This window comes from Montipora foliosa, chromosome 9, assembly GCF_036669935.1.
Source record: "Montipora foliosa isolate CH-2021 chromosome 9, ASM3666993v2, whole genome shotgun sequence".
NCBI classification, from domain to species: Eukaryota; Metazoa; Cnidaria; class Anthozoa; order Scleractinia; family Acroporidae; genus Montipora; species Montipora foliosa.
The window spans coordinates 19,131,359-19,148,858 of NC_090877.1; the positions used below are offsets into that span (position 1 = coordinate 19,131,359).

Genomic DNA, 17,500 nt, shown 5'->3' on the forward strand with positions numbered 1-17,500 from the left:
CGAGAAGGCAAAAATGAGGCAGTCGTTTAATTTTCACACAGTAAACTGTGGATACATTTTGGAAATTCTGGATATGCTTAACCCAAGGAAGGCAGTCGGTTGTGACAATATATCACAACGACTGCTGCGCATATCTGCCTCGGCCATCTCGCAACCGCTGACCACTCTGATTAATTATTTTATTGAACATTGCGTATGGCCAGCGGTATGGAAGTGAAGTGATGTCTCTCCAATTTATAAGAAATCTGATGAGACAGATAAAGCGAATTATCGTCCTGTGTGAGTTTTGACTGCACTGTCTAAGGTGTATGAGAGGGTCATGTTTGATCAGTTATACGGTCCAGTTTGCTACAAATTGTCCCCTAACCTGTCTGGATATATAAAGGGTCATTCTTGCTGTACATCACTACTGAAAATGGTAGAAGATTGGAGATTAAGTCTTAACAATAGAGAGGACGTGGCGGCTGTGGCTGTAGACTTCAGCAAGGCCTTTGATTCTGTCTGCCACTCGTTGTGGCTTGCCAAGGTGAAAGCTTATGGGCTATCGGATGGGGCATTTCCCTGATGAGTTCTTATCTCCGTGGAAGGAAGCAGAGAGTCAAGCTCGATAATGTGTATTCCGAGTGGAGATCAGTCAACACAAGACTCCCACAATGGTCTCTGCTAGGTCCGCTATTATTTAATGTTTACATGAACGATCTTAATTACTTTTTAAAAGACACTTCTCTTAGACCACAACAACAACAATACTTTATTTCACCCCATAGTTACAATAAACTAATACCAATTATACAATAATGATACAATAATAACAATAGTACAGCAGATAATAGGGGTGCTGGCTGCCCGAAATAACCTAAAAGTTAAAAATGCCAGGCAGCCAGGCAGATCACACGACCGCATACGCTTGTGATGCATCTCCTCTAGTCCTTGAATACTTAATTAATTGTGACTTGGAGATTCTATGGAATAGATGGTTTTTACTCACGTGACTTGGCGGCCATATTGGTGTACAAAATAATACAAAATGTATGCATGGAATATGCATAAAAATAGAGTTTGGTTCCCAAAAGAGAGAACGTCTATTGTTCTTGTACACCAACATGGCCGATGTGACGTCACACGTGAAAACGATCTATTGGTAAGATCTTGTTTATACAGAACAGTTCCCTGCTAACAGAGGTCTCTTTTCTTTTGCGTTAGCTGGGCTGCCACGACGTGAAAAGAAAAGAGGCCTCTGCCACGGCAGGAAATTAGAACAGAAGCTGGGAGCTTTCTCTGTTTTTTTACTCTTCTGTGTCTCGATGCGTCATTTTTCGCTTCTTTGACTCCTCTTTTGCCCGTTTATATAAACTTCATCGCAGCTTTGTGAAATACAAATAGGAAAAGCTGTCAGGCTGAACTAAAGTGATGAATGGCCAAGGTGCCATTAAATAGGAATACAGTCGAACCTCCCGTAAGCGGACACCCTCGGGACCAAGGGTTGGTGTCCGCTTATGGGAGGTTGAAAAAAAAAAACGTGCAATACGGGGTGTATAATGCACCACAATAAGTCTTTTAAAGCTCTTAATTACGACAACCTGTATGTTTCAAGGTGTAGACAGGCCAAACACGACTCTGATTGGTCAAGATAGGAAATTCAAAGACCTCTGAGCTTTGCTGCATACATCTTTTAAAGACCTCCCTTTTCTATATGGAATTAAGGGAGGTTTTTCAAAGATTTCTCCTAGTAAGGGCACGTTTTGTATAAGATGACATTTGCAACGCGAAATGGGACTCTTTACACTTTATGTACAAAGTTAAGTTGGCAACATTAGCATATAAGATCTTTTGTTTTATGTGCTAAATACACTCACTAGCCTCGCTCTAAAGCAACATTTCTTTTGTAGTTTGTCCATGCAAACGAGCTAGTGAGGCTAATAAGCACATAAACAAAAAATATTTTTTTGGCCGCCATTTATGCATTCGGTCTATTGTGTAGAACCTTCTTACTCCGGACCTTGCAAAGACATCCAACGTTATAGGAATTACACTAGAATGGCTTTATTTCTGACAACCTACGTAATTTCGACTTTCAGGCATACTCTCTACAACAATCCCCCACAATAATAACAATGATAATTTTTTTATATTTTTAAGACGATTTTAATATACTTTTATTGCTTGAGTTTTAGTTAGCTTAAATGCACGATCCCATAAGCGGAAACGCTTCAATCACCATCGTGTTGAAATGAATGTTTAAACTAAAAATCGTTCATTAGAATATGTTACAGATTGGGTGACGGAGTTCCTGAAGCGTGCGTCTACCTCAGCAATGGTTCTTATCATGGAAAAGTCGATAAACAGAGGAGCAGCTGGAATTGCATTGCGAGTTTCAATTTCAAGGAGACAAATTTTCATGCGACTGGCTTGAAAAAAATTTTAAAAAGGAAACCTACGATGTACTCTGTAGGGCTAGGACAGTGTAAATCATTAATCGAAACGATTTCGATAGACATTTTCCTGATATTGTTTACTGTCCGCTTAAGGAAGGGTATCTTAGACCCTGCAGACCCTGTAGACCCTGTATAGGTTACTGTCTTTGTCCGCTAACGAGAGATGTCCGCTTACGGGAGGTTTTTTAATATGTAGTGTTTTAGAAGAGGAATCGCCGGGACCGCGTTTTGGGGTCCGGGTTCAGGAGGTGTCCGTTAGTGTAGGCTCGACTGGTTGAAATAAAGGCACATGGTGTCTACGAAAGGATCTCGCATATCGTGTTGTCTCCCATCCTGATAAAAACCCTCGCCTGATAAAGCTTGAGTTCTGTGCTTTGCCCCGGTGAAAGCATCACAGAGGACGAGCAGTCTTTTTTATGTAACATGAGTACTTAAGTCACACGAAGAGTAGAACTAAAAACCACGCGTTTCAACTTGCCGCTCAGGTAAAAAAAAGTTGAAGTTAACTCGGAAATGATTAGTATGCTCGATGCCAATGTTAATCTATTCCCTTTTATTTCCTTCAATCTTCCTGGGTTTTTTGTTTTTCTAGTAACCCCATGTCCTTTCAGGGGACTATTTTAGGTTGTATCGTTTCCTTAGAAACGATGCGTTATTTTTACCAACAGTTTTACGACAACTTACCTTTTTAAACAACAACACAGATCGCACTTACTCACGATTGGGAGTCTACTCAAAGGCAAAGTATATAGTTTCAATCAGTCACATGAATCCTAGTACTCGGCGCTTATTAAAACCATCTCAAGATCTCCAAGTACATGCTTGTATCCTCAAACCACGGCTAAACAAAGATAAATAACAACGTGAAATAGATTGGGAATCTAACAAAATAGCCAAAGGTAAGAAAAAGAGTGTACAGTGGAACATGTTGATTAGAACGAGAGAGTTAAATTAACATGATATAGTTGCTTGTTTAAGGAAGGTTCCCAGGAAATATGTAACGCGTCTTTTATCTTGACCTGGAATTTTGTGGTTGCACGGTCTGTAACCTCAAAACATTCAGCAGAGCAGGAGTTACCGCATGCCTCGGATTGTTGAAGGTGTTGAAAGATATGTGAGGTCCTGTCCCTGTTTAAGTGTTCGCGAATGCGTGTCGAGAGGTGTCGGCTAGTTTCGCCGACATAGCAAGAATTACAGCTTGCACAAGTAAACTTGTAGACAAAATTCGAACAAAGTTCAACAGGCACACGGTCCTTCACACTAAACATACTACGGATCGCGAAGGAAGAAAAGACTAGCTTAACATCAAGATTGTTACGATAACGTTTAAGTAATTTACGTAATCTGTTTCGTGTTACAATCGAGAAGGGCCCAACAGAAGGTAATTTGAAAAAATGTGTAGGATTAGAGGGAGGACTAGCAGGTGTCTTCGAAAGGGTCTGAGTTTTTGTAATATGCTGCGTAATGACTCTCTCAACGATATGACTGGGGAAACGGTTTTTACGTGAGATTAATAACAATTTCTTGATATCCTCATGGAAGCCTACCCACGTGTTGTTGATCTTGTATGTTCTGTCAACTAAGGTCCTGATTAAGCCAAGTTTGTAAGAGAATGGGGTAAAACTAAAATAATTAGTTAATAGACCGGTGAAAGTTTTCTTACGAGAGACCTTGGTAATAGGAGAAAGAGGTTGACTGTTGTCAATCAGAACATCCAAATAGGGGATTTTTTTATCCATCTCTTTTTCCATGAAGAAACGTATGTTGGGATGTCTTTCGTTGATGTAGACAAAAAACAAAGTAGCGTCATGTTCAGTGTCAAATAGACAAAAGTGTCAACATACCGTCGATAAAGTAAAATACTGGAGGCCTTGTAGTTTTCCAACCAGGGCCCGGTTGTTCAAAAGCCGATAAACGCTAACGGCCCATATTAAAAATTAACCAAGGAGTTTATTTCTCTATTCCCAAATGCTGTTCGACGCTGATATTGGGCAAAACTTAACATTAGAGGAAGTCAATCTTGAAGAACAAAAATAAGCAAAAGAAACTTTCACCGAAAAGTTGAAAAAATTAAACCAAAGTTTACGCTAATCCTGGATTAAGTTAATCGGCTTTGGAACAACCGAGCCCAGATCCTTTCATGGTGACCCATGAAAAGATTAGCTAACACCGGGGCAAGTGGAGAACCCGTTGCCACCCCATCAATTTGATGAAAAAACGAACCCTTAAACAGGAAATGTGTTTGAGCAGTGGCAAAATTAAAAAGATTTCTGAGTTCAGTTTTAGTTAGCTGGAGGTCAGGGTTGCCCTTGGAGATGTAGTCAACCGCCAGGTTGACACACTCCCCCAAGGGTATGTTTGTAAACAAACTTTCGACATCAAAGGAAACCATGAACTTCCCCGATAAAGGCAATTCATTGATTTCAAGAACAAAAGTAAAAGTGTCTAAAGCGCAATATTCAGATGGGATATGAGGTTCCAAAAGAATGCATAAATACTTAGCCAGCTCATAGTTGTATGTTCCAATTGAAGAAACTATAGGACGGAACGGAGGAATTGAGTTCGGCTCACGGGCCTTATGCATCTTGGGGAGGCCGTAGATTCGAGCAGGTTGAGAGCCAGAGGGATAGATTTTGTCATAAATACAGCAATCCAAATGGTCATTCTTTAGAAGCTTCCTGAGGTAACGTTGTAGCCTACCTTCTCTGAACAAAGATCTTACGTAAATGGAGTCTTACATGGATGATAGGCCAATTGAGCGATATGTCCAGGTTTGACCCTAATTAATTAGATGCACGCGGATTTCAATAAAGTGTCCCCTTGCTCTTCTCACCAACTCTAACATCACTCGTGTCTCAGAATACAGACAATTTACGTCACAAAGCGTCCCCCAAACGCTGCTCTTTAAGTAAAGATTAACTGCTGCATTTACCCAATGCTAAAACCAACTCTAACCTTTACCCTTACCTTATTGTTGATAATAGGTAGCAAATGCTTAAACTTAAAGGGACACTTCATGTTGGATGTCAAAATTGGGCGTGCATCTAATTAGGGTCAAACCTGGACATAAGTGAATTGAACATAAACCTTGTACTAAGTTATTGGGGGTTTCTATTGGGGGTTCCTATTGATGAAATGCTAACCTGGGAAGATCAGTCTCAAATGGCTTGTGTATGCTGTATTTAGCTAAATGAAAATCAAGAGACTCTTAAAACAATTTACTATTCACTTGTACAACCTTACTTTGCTTATTGTGATGTTGAATGGAGTGACTGCTCCAAGACACGTGCTGAAAAATCACAAAAGTTACAAAATAGAGCAGCACGGATTATTAATGGGGCTGATTACTCTATTCGATCGTCAGCGGTACTAAATTCTCTAAAGTGGTCTCACTTAGAAGAAAGAGAAAGAAGGCACTTGTTAATTACGATGTTTAAAGTATTCAATAGAAATTGTCCGACGTATCTTCAGAAGAATTTTCATAGAACCTCTGAAGTTCACAATTAGAAATTGAGGAGTTCGAACTATGACCTCTAATTACCGCTACCTAAAACGAATTTTCTTAAACGTCCTTTCTCTTATCGAGGTGCGATGGCTTGGAACCCCGGGGGGGGTACTGCCATATATGGGCTATATAGGTATGTGCCGCTGTGAAGGGTATGGTTTTCAAGCAGTTTACTCTAGCATAGGGTATATAAATCAGAGCGTTTGGGTCTAGAATAGGGTATCATTTTTCACGAAACTGACCAGTCGTTTGAAGATTTTATCAAGACTAAGGAAACCAGAAATTCCCGCTCAAAAATATTAAAAAGTCGAGTCGGCAAAGTTTAAATTTGCGCAACTCAGCCTCAACAGTGTCGATAAATGGCTATCATGAGAAACTTCTGGATATTATTAATTCTCAAGTATCGGTATTTAGACGGAAATCGGTGGGAGTTTACTCTAGTATAGGGTAGCAAAATTCAGCTGAACTAGCTCTGGTATAGGCTAAGGGTTCTAGGGTCCCAGCGGCACATCCCCACCCAGAAATTCCTAAAGTACCCCCCCCGGGCTTGGAACCAACTGTCAAATCAAATACGTGAGATAAAGGTCTTGCAAGCTTTAAACGTGCGATATCCTAGGACATATTTTACATTGCTAGGGAACATTTTTACATGGCTCGTTTCGACTTATTATATAGTAAATTCTGATTGTTACAAATCATTATTATTGTGTTTAAATTTCCATGACATAGAAACTAGATTAGTTACTTTTGATAAGAGACTATAGGAATTGATATACGATTGTTAAATAATTTTTAGCGCTGTTATACCTTGTTTATTAGTCGTTTTAAAACTTATACCTTGTAGTTCTTACACGGCATGTCTGAAAACCTGCTTGCTGAGCCATTTACCGTGTTTTAAATAAAGTTGATTGATTGATTGATTGATTGATTGCATTTTTAAATGGAAAGCGTGAACATGGTATGTGAATCTGCGCTATAGAATTAAATCATCATCATCATCGAAAGGGATGCGCATTATCTTAAGATTTCTATTTGGGAGATTTATCCAATCTCGACCCCAAAGCTCCTCTCTTGATCCGAGGCTCCGGTGACGAGAATGGAGATTTAATCGGTTTGAGGCACATTTGTTTGCTCATGCCTTGCATTTGGGTTGACTGTGTGAATGTAGGTGCTTCTCATCATTTTTTACGTAAACAATGGTTTTAATTTGTTGAAATTTGTCGACATCAATTGTCACAATAGAAAGTCCGTACCCAGAGATTGTTTTTCAGTGGGTTTCATTCGTCCATTCGTTCATCACTGCATCCGTCTGGTTCTTCCTTTTTTTTTAAGTTGTTGGATCGTTCGCTAGTAAATTCATTCATAGTTCTAGAAGCAGAATTAAAGTGTCAAGGGATGGTGACAAAAAGATTTCTTTCAAAATTTGCCTGTTAGTAAAATGTTTCATTCTAGCATGACACCTCCCTTCCCACACCCTCCTCTGCCTTCCTATTGATTCAACCCTAAAACGATTTTCTGTCAACAAGATGGTAGCTTGTGCCACAGACTCGCTACTCTTTTTTTAAGAAAAAGCAAATGCAAAAAAGCTTAGTGTTTGGCAACATTTATTTCAAACTGAACAATCATCCTGTTATTACACTATCTTGCCTGTTATTATTGCATACTAATATCTTAACTAGACATCCTCTAAGAAGTTAAACGTGACGCTGTCTTGTTACTGGGACCGAGGAACTTCTTCGATCATCAAACGAGACACTGAATCCCATCCAGTGTGGCCATTGGAGTTACCACGATTATTGCAATTTCCGATGTTGATCCCAACACGGATATTGCCCCTGTGGATATTCTCGCAGTAGCCCTCTATGGACCCAGGTCTGTGTTATTCATAGCCAGCTCCCTTATTCACCCACAGCACCACATCAACAGGCATTGGGCCACTGCATTCTGCACCGTTGAAGGTAATGAACCATCGCTTACAACACTTGTCACAGTTGATGTACAAATTGCCTTGGTAAACAACACGGAGAGCGGTGTCATCTTTGGCTTTTTTGAAAAGACAATCCTGTACAAGAAAAAACAAACCAAAAACAACAAAATTTTGGAATCTGTCTGTGTACACCTTGTAAGGTCAGTCAATCAACCTAAATGCGAGAATATTTTTTAAAAGGGGGAGGGGATGGGAGGGGGGAGAAATTAAAATCACTGTCATTTTGGGGTATTCTGGTTAGTTGGGCGTGCGGCTTCAGTTAGTTAAACTAGAGAAGTCTTTAAAATTACGTTTAATTTTCTAAAATCTACCACACCTTTACAAGGCCGATATCGCGACTGTCCTCACTTCTCCACACGCATTGCTTCCAGTTTCTCTGGTCAAAGTCTTTTCCACTCGGTCCCGCTTCACCTTTAACACCACGTGGTCCGGACGGTCCTGCCACTCCCTTCTCTCCCTTTGCGCCATCTCGTCCGTCGCGGCCTGGTAACCCATTGTGCCCGTTCACTCCATTCCGTCCTGGAATACCCGGCGGGCCATTAGGGCACGTAGACGAGATCTTCAAAACGAAAGGTGATTGCTAAAATTATAACCGAAATTCATTGAAAGTAGTTACTCTAATGCTGATTAAAAATTCACTGATGAAAATATACCGATTTTTCAACCAAGTCTCTTCCTCTATTGAAGGGATATTTTTGCCATTTTGCTCCAAGCAAAGTATTATCGTTCATTTTGGACACTGAAAGCTTGACAGGGATCATGAGAAATGAACATATTTTTTTTAAATGTTGCGAGTATTTGGCTAGGCCTTAACAGCTTGATTCAGTGCTCTTCTTCCCATTTAAGCCCTTTAATAAATTGCCTCAAAGATGCTTATCATAACAAAAGTTCACTGAAGTTATTCCTTATCAGGCGGGGTTAGTATCTGGATTGGACATCATCGATATACACGACATGATATTGCCTTTTGTAGACGCATACGCATCGTAATGCCTGTTTTTTTCAAATCGGAATACTCATATTAAGGTTACGCTAGACCTTTAGGGGTGTCCTTTGCGAAAATTCTTTTTAACGCGCTTTGTTAGGTGCAACAGCCATGAACTATACATCAATTGAAAGGGTATGATGAAATGCACTTTCCGGTAAATATATTTTCTTTGTCACTTCATCTAATCGAAAAAAGAGCGGGGCCCAAGACCCTTGAGCGACCGATGTCTCTCTGATCGAATTTATCAGGTATCAAATTTTAATGCAAGGGGAAGCTTTCTGTATAATGTTCATTCACAAGGCGTTTATCGTCAAAACTGTGTGACACTTTTTTGATATTCCGATTGGTTGCTTAGAAAATTTCGTTTCAAATATCCCTATCAAAAATTCACCGATAAAGGTTAAGTCGTAGGCCATTTCCAAAAATAGGCACACAATGTGTGCGTGTGTCACGGCCAAACATTTTTTGTCTTGGGATAACGTGACTCGGTGGTCACAGAAATTAACCACAGCAGCACAGCAAAAAAATACGTTTTGCCCAACATTTTCACTGTCACGCGACAAAAAAATTAATTCGAAACCGTTCCATGAAAAAAGCCAAAACTTGGATTGATGTGGGAAACAAATTTATAAACCACCTCTCCAATTCTCCGCGATTTCGACTATTAAAAATTCTTTATTTTTCATCCCTTCGGTGAAGGCAAAAACAGTGTCATGATTCCGACAAGCCGACGAAGTTTGCAAAACGGAACATCGCGGAGATCTGAAATTCCGATTGTTTTTCGGTGTCCCGGTTACTGCTAACGGGAAAAAAATCCATAAATCGATGTCCAGCTACGGAAATTGACGTCCAATCGGTGACCCGATTGCTGCTAACAAAATCAATCGGAATTCTTTGATTACATCTAACGTCAAGGTGGCCATGTTGGTGGAAAGAACAATAGCGAAAAAATCTTTTGGGAATTTGACCTCTTATGGCCTCGTATGCCTGATGAGGATAAAAACTTTCGTGGCTCTTTAGTTTTGGATTTTAGAAAATGATGACGTCACGTGAAAACGATCTATTGTCTTGGCACCAACATGGCCGTCTTATCACGTGAGTGCAATCAAAGAATGGTCTTGTGCTGACAATAGTGTCACGGGCAGCCGTGACACACAAACGGAAATCCCTCGCACGATGTTTTAGGTTGGTTTCTTGGGAGTCCTCGATCCTCAGGTCAAATTTCAAGACAATCTGTTGAATTTTCATACAGAAAAGAAAAACCTTAAATAACAGTGACCACAACCAGCTTTTCTGAGCCCGCGAGACTGAGCACCCCCAGTAAACCATTGTTTTAACGAAAACCGCTGGTCAGCAACCTGGTTCTGGTCATTGCTGTCTTGCGTAAAAAGTATTATAAACTTTTAACTGACGCCTTTTGATCCACCACCTGTCACAATCTTCCCGAATTTTGTTCCTATTTTTTCGAAGTAAATCAAGACCATTAACTCTATTAGACTCCAGAGTTTTGAAGCAAGCAACCGTGGACAATCTTCCTGCCTTCCCGTCGGTGTACGTTGGATCAGTGGCTTGATCTGATCGGCGTAGTTACAAGTTGAGAAACTGCGCTACATGTCCCTACATTTTCCATGGACTAACCAACTACACATTCTTCTCTACTGGCGAAACACGCTCCATTAATTTCCACATAACTTGCGAAACTAAAAACCCTATCTACATATATTATATATATATATATATATCTTTACCCTCGGATTTTAGAGTAGCTTGGTGTAGCTAATATCTCCAAGCATTTACCCTCCCAACCATGATGCACCACAGAAGACAGACCACAACACCGGGAACTACATGCCCTACTCTTTGCGACAAGTGTGTGGGTTCTTTTACGTCCCACAGGATTATGAACATTGAAGGGTTGTGAGACGGGGCCTACGATTTATCGTCCTTATCCGAGAAGACTAGAGAGTCTAACCATTTGCAGATGTAATAACAAAGGTAGCACTTTCAGTTATTTAAAGACCCTGAGTATTGGTCCGGCCGGAGTTGAACTCACTACCTCCCGCGTGACAGCCCGTTGCTTAACCAACTGAGCCACTGGTGCGCGGTTCAATAGTTCAGTGGTGTTGTGCTGACATGATTCTTGTGCTGACATGATTCAATGAAACAGATGCCATCTACAGTACATAGAAGAAACTAAACGACGTTTAAAAAGACCGATTTAATGAACACCGCCGCACTTTAGATAACGCTAACACCAAATCCAAACCTATTACAGTCGCAGAACATTTCCTCTTCTCTCCCCACAAGGACATGCAATTAATTCCTATCGAAAAAATATTTTCTAACAGAGACTCGATCCGTAAGGCCAGGGAAGCTTTTTTAACGTAATAACTATTAGATTTCAGTTTATTATTTTGAGTGATTTACGTTATTTTTCCGTGACTCTTAGTATTTGAATTCAAATTCGTTGTAACTGCCATGTTTCATCACATTTTTTCCAGTATTACGTCAGCATCGATTTACTATATATACTTAGTAAAATCCAACTAGTGGTCTATTATCAATGCTGCGTTCTGATTGGTTGAGCTACTAATAGGCTATTTGTTATAGCCCACTAGTAGCGAAAGCGCCATCCATATTTGTAATGTTTTGGTGGCAGAAAAGGATTAAAGTCTAGCTTTAACTAGCGAAAGATGTTTTGTCTCGATATCTTTTTGACCAACTAGTTGGATTTTACTTAATGGCCTCAGAGTCATGGCCCAGAATCAATGGCTCAGAGTAATGGCCCAGAGTATGCTCTGGGCCATGTATGGGCCAGTATGCTCTGTATTACTCTGAGCCTGAGGCCTGAGGCCTCAGAGTCAATAGCCCATTCGGCCTTCGGCCTCGTGGGCTATTGACTCAGAGCCCATTCGGGCTCGAGGAATAATTGTTAAATATATATATGTACATAGAGGCAATTCAATGTAAACTCTCATTAACCGCGCGGCCATGGGCCGGGCGCGGTTCTTGCTCTGCAATCGGTCAGGAACTCATGGGCTCCTGAATCGGTTTATTTATTTATTTATTTTTCGTTTTGTCGGAGAGCTGAACCAGACTTCCACTCGGCCACATAGTCAGTGGGACTTCTAGTCACGCAACTTAGGATGTGTATTCGCCAAAAAGCTGTTAAAACGTTAATGTACTTAAAATTTTATAAATATAGTCCGCTTTTTACTTACAACAAAATATATATTTTTTTGTGTCTTATTGAAACACGTAATCGTGACTTTTAAGAAAGAAAGCTAAGACTATTACGTCATCGGAGATTTCACAACAGTTACGACTGATGGTGCAATCGGAGATTTGACAACGCCTATAAGTAATGGTGCAATACCTTTGTGTGCAGCCGTTGTTGTCAGTTTGTTGTGCTACAGATTGATCAAGAGATTTTGGTTCTATAGTCATCAGTGAATCAACAAGGACTGCTTTGGAATGTGTACTACGTTGCGACTATAGTGGTAAGAAAACAGATAAAATTTAGTTTTGTTGGTGAGCAGTCCTAAATCTCTATTCGGTCATCAGTGGCACTTTGAATCACACAACTTATGATGTTTACAGGTATTCGCCAAAAGATGTTAAAACGTTAATGTACTTAAACTTTTATGAATATTCAACTCTTTATTTAGTACAAAATATATTGCCTTTTTGTGTTATTTAAGCGGTTGATTCGAAGCGAGTATTGAATACACAAAAGGTCATTATGTCATCCATGGAATGTGTCGACGTTTCAACTTTCATTGGTAGGGAAATAACCACCGTAATAAAAATAGCCATGGATAACGTAATTCTTAAATTAAGTGACGCGTGTGACTACTTTGCTAGGCCTTTACTCGTGTAAAAAACCAATTAAATTTAATCGCGACTTTTAGGAAAGAAAGCTGTAAGTTGTTAAAAGCGTTATTATCGTATCTTTCATACCCATAGATATCCTGATGACAGTTTAATTAAGACCATTACGTCATCGGAGATTCCTCGGAGATTTCACCTCGGCTATAAGTGATAGTGCAATAAGTTCGTGTGCAGTCGTTGTTGTCACTTGTTGTGCTACAGATTGATCAGGTGATTTTGTGTCTATAGACTGCTTTGGAATGTGTACTACGTGTACGTTGCGATTATAGTGGTAAGAAAACAGATAAATTTTGAAAGCGCGGTTTTAAGATCTGAAATATAGTACACCACTTAAATCAAATCTACGTTTTATCGGTTCTTGCTTAAAATATTTAGTTTCTATTAGACTACCACTCTCAGTCTAGTCAATACTGGCTTACAGTCGACAATAGCGGGTACATGTAAACGGAAAAAACCAAAATGGAAGTTCAAATTTCGTTTAACAACAAAAACGATAAACTGAACAAGATAAGCTGTTCGACTTTCATTTTCCAATGCCGGAGTCGCAACTTTTTACAGCTGGCTATGGTGCTGTGATAGACCGAAAAGCGGCTGCTTAAATAAGGCACCGAATCAGCCCATTCAACAAAGCATCTCCTTGAGCTTCGCCCTTGGTAATGACTGCAATGGAGGATGATTAGCAGGGCCAGTTTAGTTTAGGGGAATTTGTTCACTTCTTGTTTGAATGAAGACCCAGATCGTGTATGGGAGGTGGAGCTCCGTGTTGTACTTTGATGATGGAGATAGCCTGCACAGCAGGCGTTTTTTGGCAGGTCGACGCTTGTCCAAGGTCTAAAGTTCGTAATGGGCCGCCATTTTGAAAGCGCACAGCCGGTAGAGGATTGTCCTGCTCTCACTGAGTGCAATTTTTTTGACTGGCCTCAGGCCTCTGTTAGATGTCGGCCAATAGTTCTTACCAGAACAAAAATACGCCTGCTTTGCAAGCTAATATAAAGAGAAAAACGTTCTTGAATCTTCGTCTACATGGACAGACAGTCTGTGTACAAATCTTAGGTACAAAATTCCATCAACTATGCGCTACTGCGTAGGAAATCTATCTCAAAATTCACGTGGAAACCCCAAGTCTGTGACAAAAAAAAAACTTTTTTGCGACCAGAGTGAATTTAGATCTGATGGTATTCCGCACTCAACTTTCGGAAGCTTTCGCCAACGCTGCCGTCTTGTACAATTGTTGTTGATCACTGCTGTTAATGCATTTCCTACTCAAATCTTACCTTAGAGGCATTGGACGAACCTTGGACATGCACCGGCTGCCGCAGCAAAGTAAAAACGAAAACAAAGGCAACCGCACTATTCATGGCGAGGAGACAAGAAAATAAAACTCAAAACGTCCACTGTCACACTGAGGTCTCAAGGTCAAGAGTTTTCTTTAAAATGAGCTGGAGAATATCACAAGTGACAGCCAAATATTGCAAGAAGCCTGAAATGATCAACATATAGATAATACGTACCTGAATATAATAGAAAATTCATTTGCGCTAATCAGCTCAGTTGAGTACACAAAACATGTTAAGTGTTACTTAAGCTTTGCGGTCATACACGTTTCGCAATCGATCGGCCGCACACGAAATAATAGGGACTTAAAGATTCAAGAATTCGACGTCTTCCAGAACGTCAGAAGCGCGAGTAGCCTGATACTAGAACGCCGCCTAAGCGCGCCAAATTGAACAGTTAAGGGGGTGGCTCTTAACTACGAAACCATTCAGTGCTATGGACCCCTCCAAATAGTTATTTCTCGAGTCCGTTCTACTCTACAGTTATTCTTTTTTACCTCCCGTGGTCTATTTAGCATTTCTTTGTCTGGTTCGAGTCACAACCATATTTGGTAAATCACGTGACCAAAACAGAAAATGCATAAAAACTCAGCGAGTTAACTATGTTTTTCACAATTTTTAAACGCAACAGTATGAGAACATTCGAACACAAAATGTGTAGCATGGATTTAAAAAAAAAAATTATTTTGCAAAACAATTATGACGTCATAAGACCCTCCATTGGTACTCTTTTCAAAATATCAGTTCCATATTTTTTTCTAAATAGAAATTTCATGCTACAGTTATATGACGAAATATGACGGGACGGTTCCCATCCAGTGAAAATACGGCCTCTTCCTTTTGCTTCCTGAAACGCATGGCAAAGGACTGGGACTAGTTGTGCATGCGCCTTCTGATGGAAGTGTTGTCAAATTTTTATTGAAAAATTTACTTCAAAGAACCATCCATGCATTTTTTTTGTAGGGCTCTTGACTAAAAATCTTCCTCAGCAACCATTGTCTTTCTGTAGTTATTTATAAGAGCCACCCCCGTTAAGTTTCAATGCAAGACTTGACCTCACTGCAAGAGGACGGCTCTGTATGACTTCAATATGTCTTTGTCTTCTTTGAAGAAAGTTCAAGAAGCCGTTCTTTGGTTTTATGATGAGGAAATACTTGATGACGAAGAAATTTCTTTTGCTTTACGAAGCATTCAGTCCTGCAAATTTGACGTTTTCTCCCATAAAAATTCGACCTACTTTTCGTCGTAAACAAAGACCCTGATGAATGTGAAGCGGACTTTCGTTTTGAAAAGCACGATATTCCATCTTTAGTTCAAGCATTGAGAATGCTAGCAGCAAAGAAAAAAATAGAATTAAGGATTTATCATAAAACTTTTCTTGACGAGATGGTAGGGCGCTTTATTATAAAACTTTCCTCGACATTGCGCTCTATTATTGAGCATCGATCACGAGGCTGTCAACTCTCCCCTATAATCCGGGATTCTTCAGATTTTGGACCGTATCTCCCGATCTCAAGACTACGATCTGAAATCTTCCGTTTAATTGCCGAACTTTGTCATTTCTTGTTAGAATCGACCTTCATAACAATAAAATTTCAAACACTTTGTGTTGTTTGAGTTAATTTAACATCGATAAAAACAAAATTCAAAATAACTCTGGTAAACCGTTCTTGCAAGCGTTGCCATTGATGGATTGTAATTTAAGCAGCAATGTGATCATTTGGTCCAAAATAATCCAATCAAATAATGAATCTTTTTCGCTTGTGTTTTGACTTTTGCCTAAGCTGTGAGGTCTTGCGTGCAGTGTACTTTGTTTTTGCGTAAAAGACGTAATATGACCGGCGTTATCAGAAATGACGCCACGTGGACTTTGACGTCATCTATCATCCCATCGCTAACACTTTTCGAATTTCCCATAATACGCTTTGTTTGCCCCCCAAATTTTGCATAAACCATTGTTTTCAAATGCTCTTGGGAATATGCAGTGTCCCCAAGAGCATTTGAAAACAATTATAGTTTATGCAACATTTGGGGGGCAAACAAAGTGTATTATGGGGAATTCGAAAATATAGAAATTTTTGAAGACTTTGGGGGTTGACAGCCCTGCAACATGTGCAATGCATCGACAAAATCAAAACTTCTCGTTACCACTGTTAGATAATACCGGCAAAACGGTAGGCTTCAAGTTTCATTTACCCAATTTGCTAATCTCGTAACCAGATCTCACTCTGTAACTGGAAATGTGAGATCTGGCAAAGTTCGACAGTACACCCTTTTTCATTGGCTACTAAAAAAACGGTTGCGGCAATGCAATCTACGCTCTGATTTGCTTATTTCGTGGGGCACTTCAATGAAGGTAAAGTGAATGTTTAGTTTTCGCAAGTGCATGTGCTGTTTTGAATAAATGCCAGTTGTGCGGAGGAAAGTTTTGTTTTTTCCCGGCGCCGGAAAGGCTAAACAGTTGAGGAAAATCATTTAAAAAATTTGCGACGTTTGTGTAAATGGTACCGACGAAAGCCCCACGTACCCTGCCACTCGAATTAAGTTCTGCGTAGCTGGCTACGCGGTACGCAGAAACTAATAATTCAAGTTGAAGTATGTAATTTATTCAAAACTGTATTTCTCGTTCTTAAAGCGTGACTCGTGAATTAAGAAGTGATCAATTGTGAATTTTACGGTTAGAATAACTACACTTTTCACGAGATCGTGTCAAGAAAATAGCGCTCGTTGCGGTGATTAGGTTTAAGCACTCAAACATTTTAGCTTTTCAATTTACGGTTTTGCTAACTACACTTTGTACGAGATCGTGTGAAGAAAATAGCACTCGTTTATTGATTAAGCCCAAGCGCTCGTTTCAGCGATTCTGCACTTGCTCCGACAATTAAACAATCTCGACCGTTCAGGAACAATCGCCTGTAGCGCTTCTTTCTGTTTCGGCTTAAGTTTAAGGTTTCCTTGTCCTCTACCCAAAAGAATCTCTTAAGAATACTCCCGAAATCCATGTTTATTCCGCAAAATCACCCAAAATCACAACAGAGAGTACGAACATGCTCAGTGATTGAAAAGCCCGTATTTCGGGCCTCGCTGACACTGAGCATGCTCGAAATCGAACTTCACCAGATCTCCCTTCCGTATGACCGTGGGAGATCTGGGTACGAGATTACCAATTTGCAGAAGCGTTTAGCAAAAACGAAGAAATGTGAAAGTTTAATCACAAACTTATACTTGGGTCGACACTCGGATTTAGGCAGGTTTGACATTTGCAAATTTGGCAGTAAAGAAAGTGAATGAAAAAGAAACTGAAATTCGTCAAGAAATCAGCATAAGGCTTCAAAAAGCACCCAAGTCAAAAATAATCTG

At 39.9% G+C, this 17,500-nt stretch overlaps 1 protein-coding gene across 1 annotated transcript; it reads right to left on the reverse strand.

Moving 5' to 3' along the window:
- Positions 1-7,532: 7,532 nt before the first annotated feature.
- LOC137970621 (collagen triple helix repeat-containing protein 1-like) lies at positions 7,533-14,316 on the reverse strand. The gene is made up of 3 exons (XM_068817148.1): positions 14,081-14,316; positions 8,244-8,507; positions 7,533-8,002 (listed from the first exon to the last, which is right to left on the reverse strand). Exons 1-3 carry the CDS (start codon positions 14,162-14,164, stop codon positions 7,820-7,822), a joined length of 531 nt encoding a protein of 176 aa, XP_068673249.1. The 5' UTR covers positions 14,165-14,316; the 3' UTR covers positions 7,533-7,819.
- Positions 14,317-17,500: the final 3,184 nt, after the last annotated feature.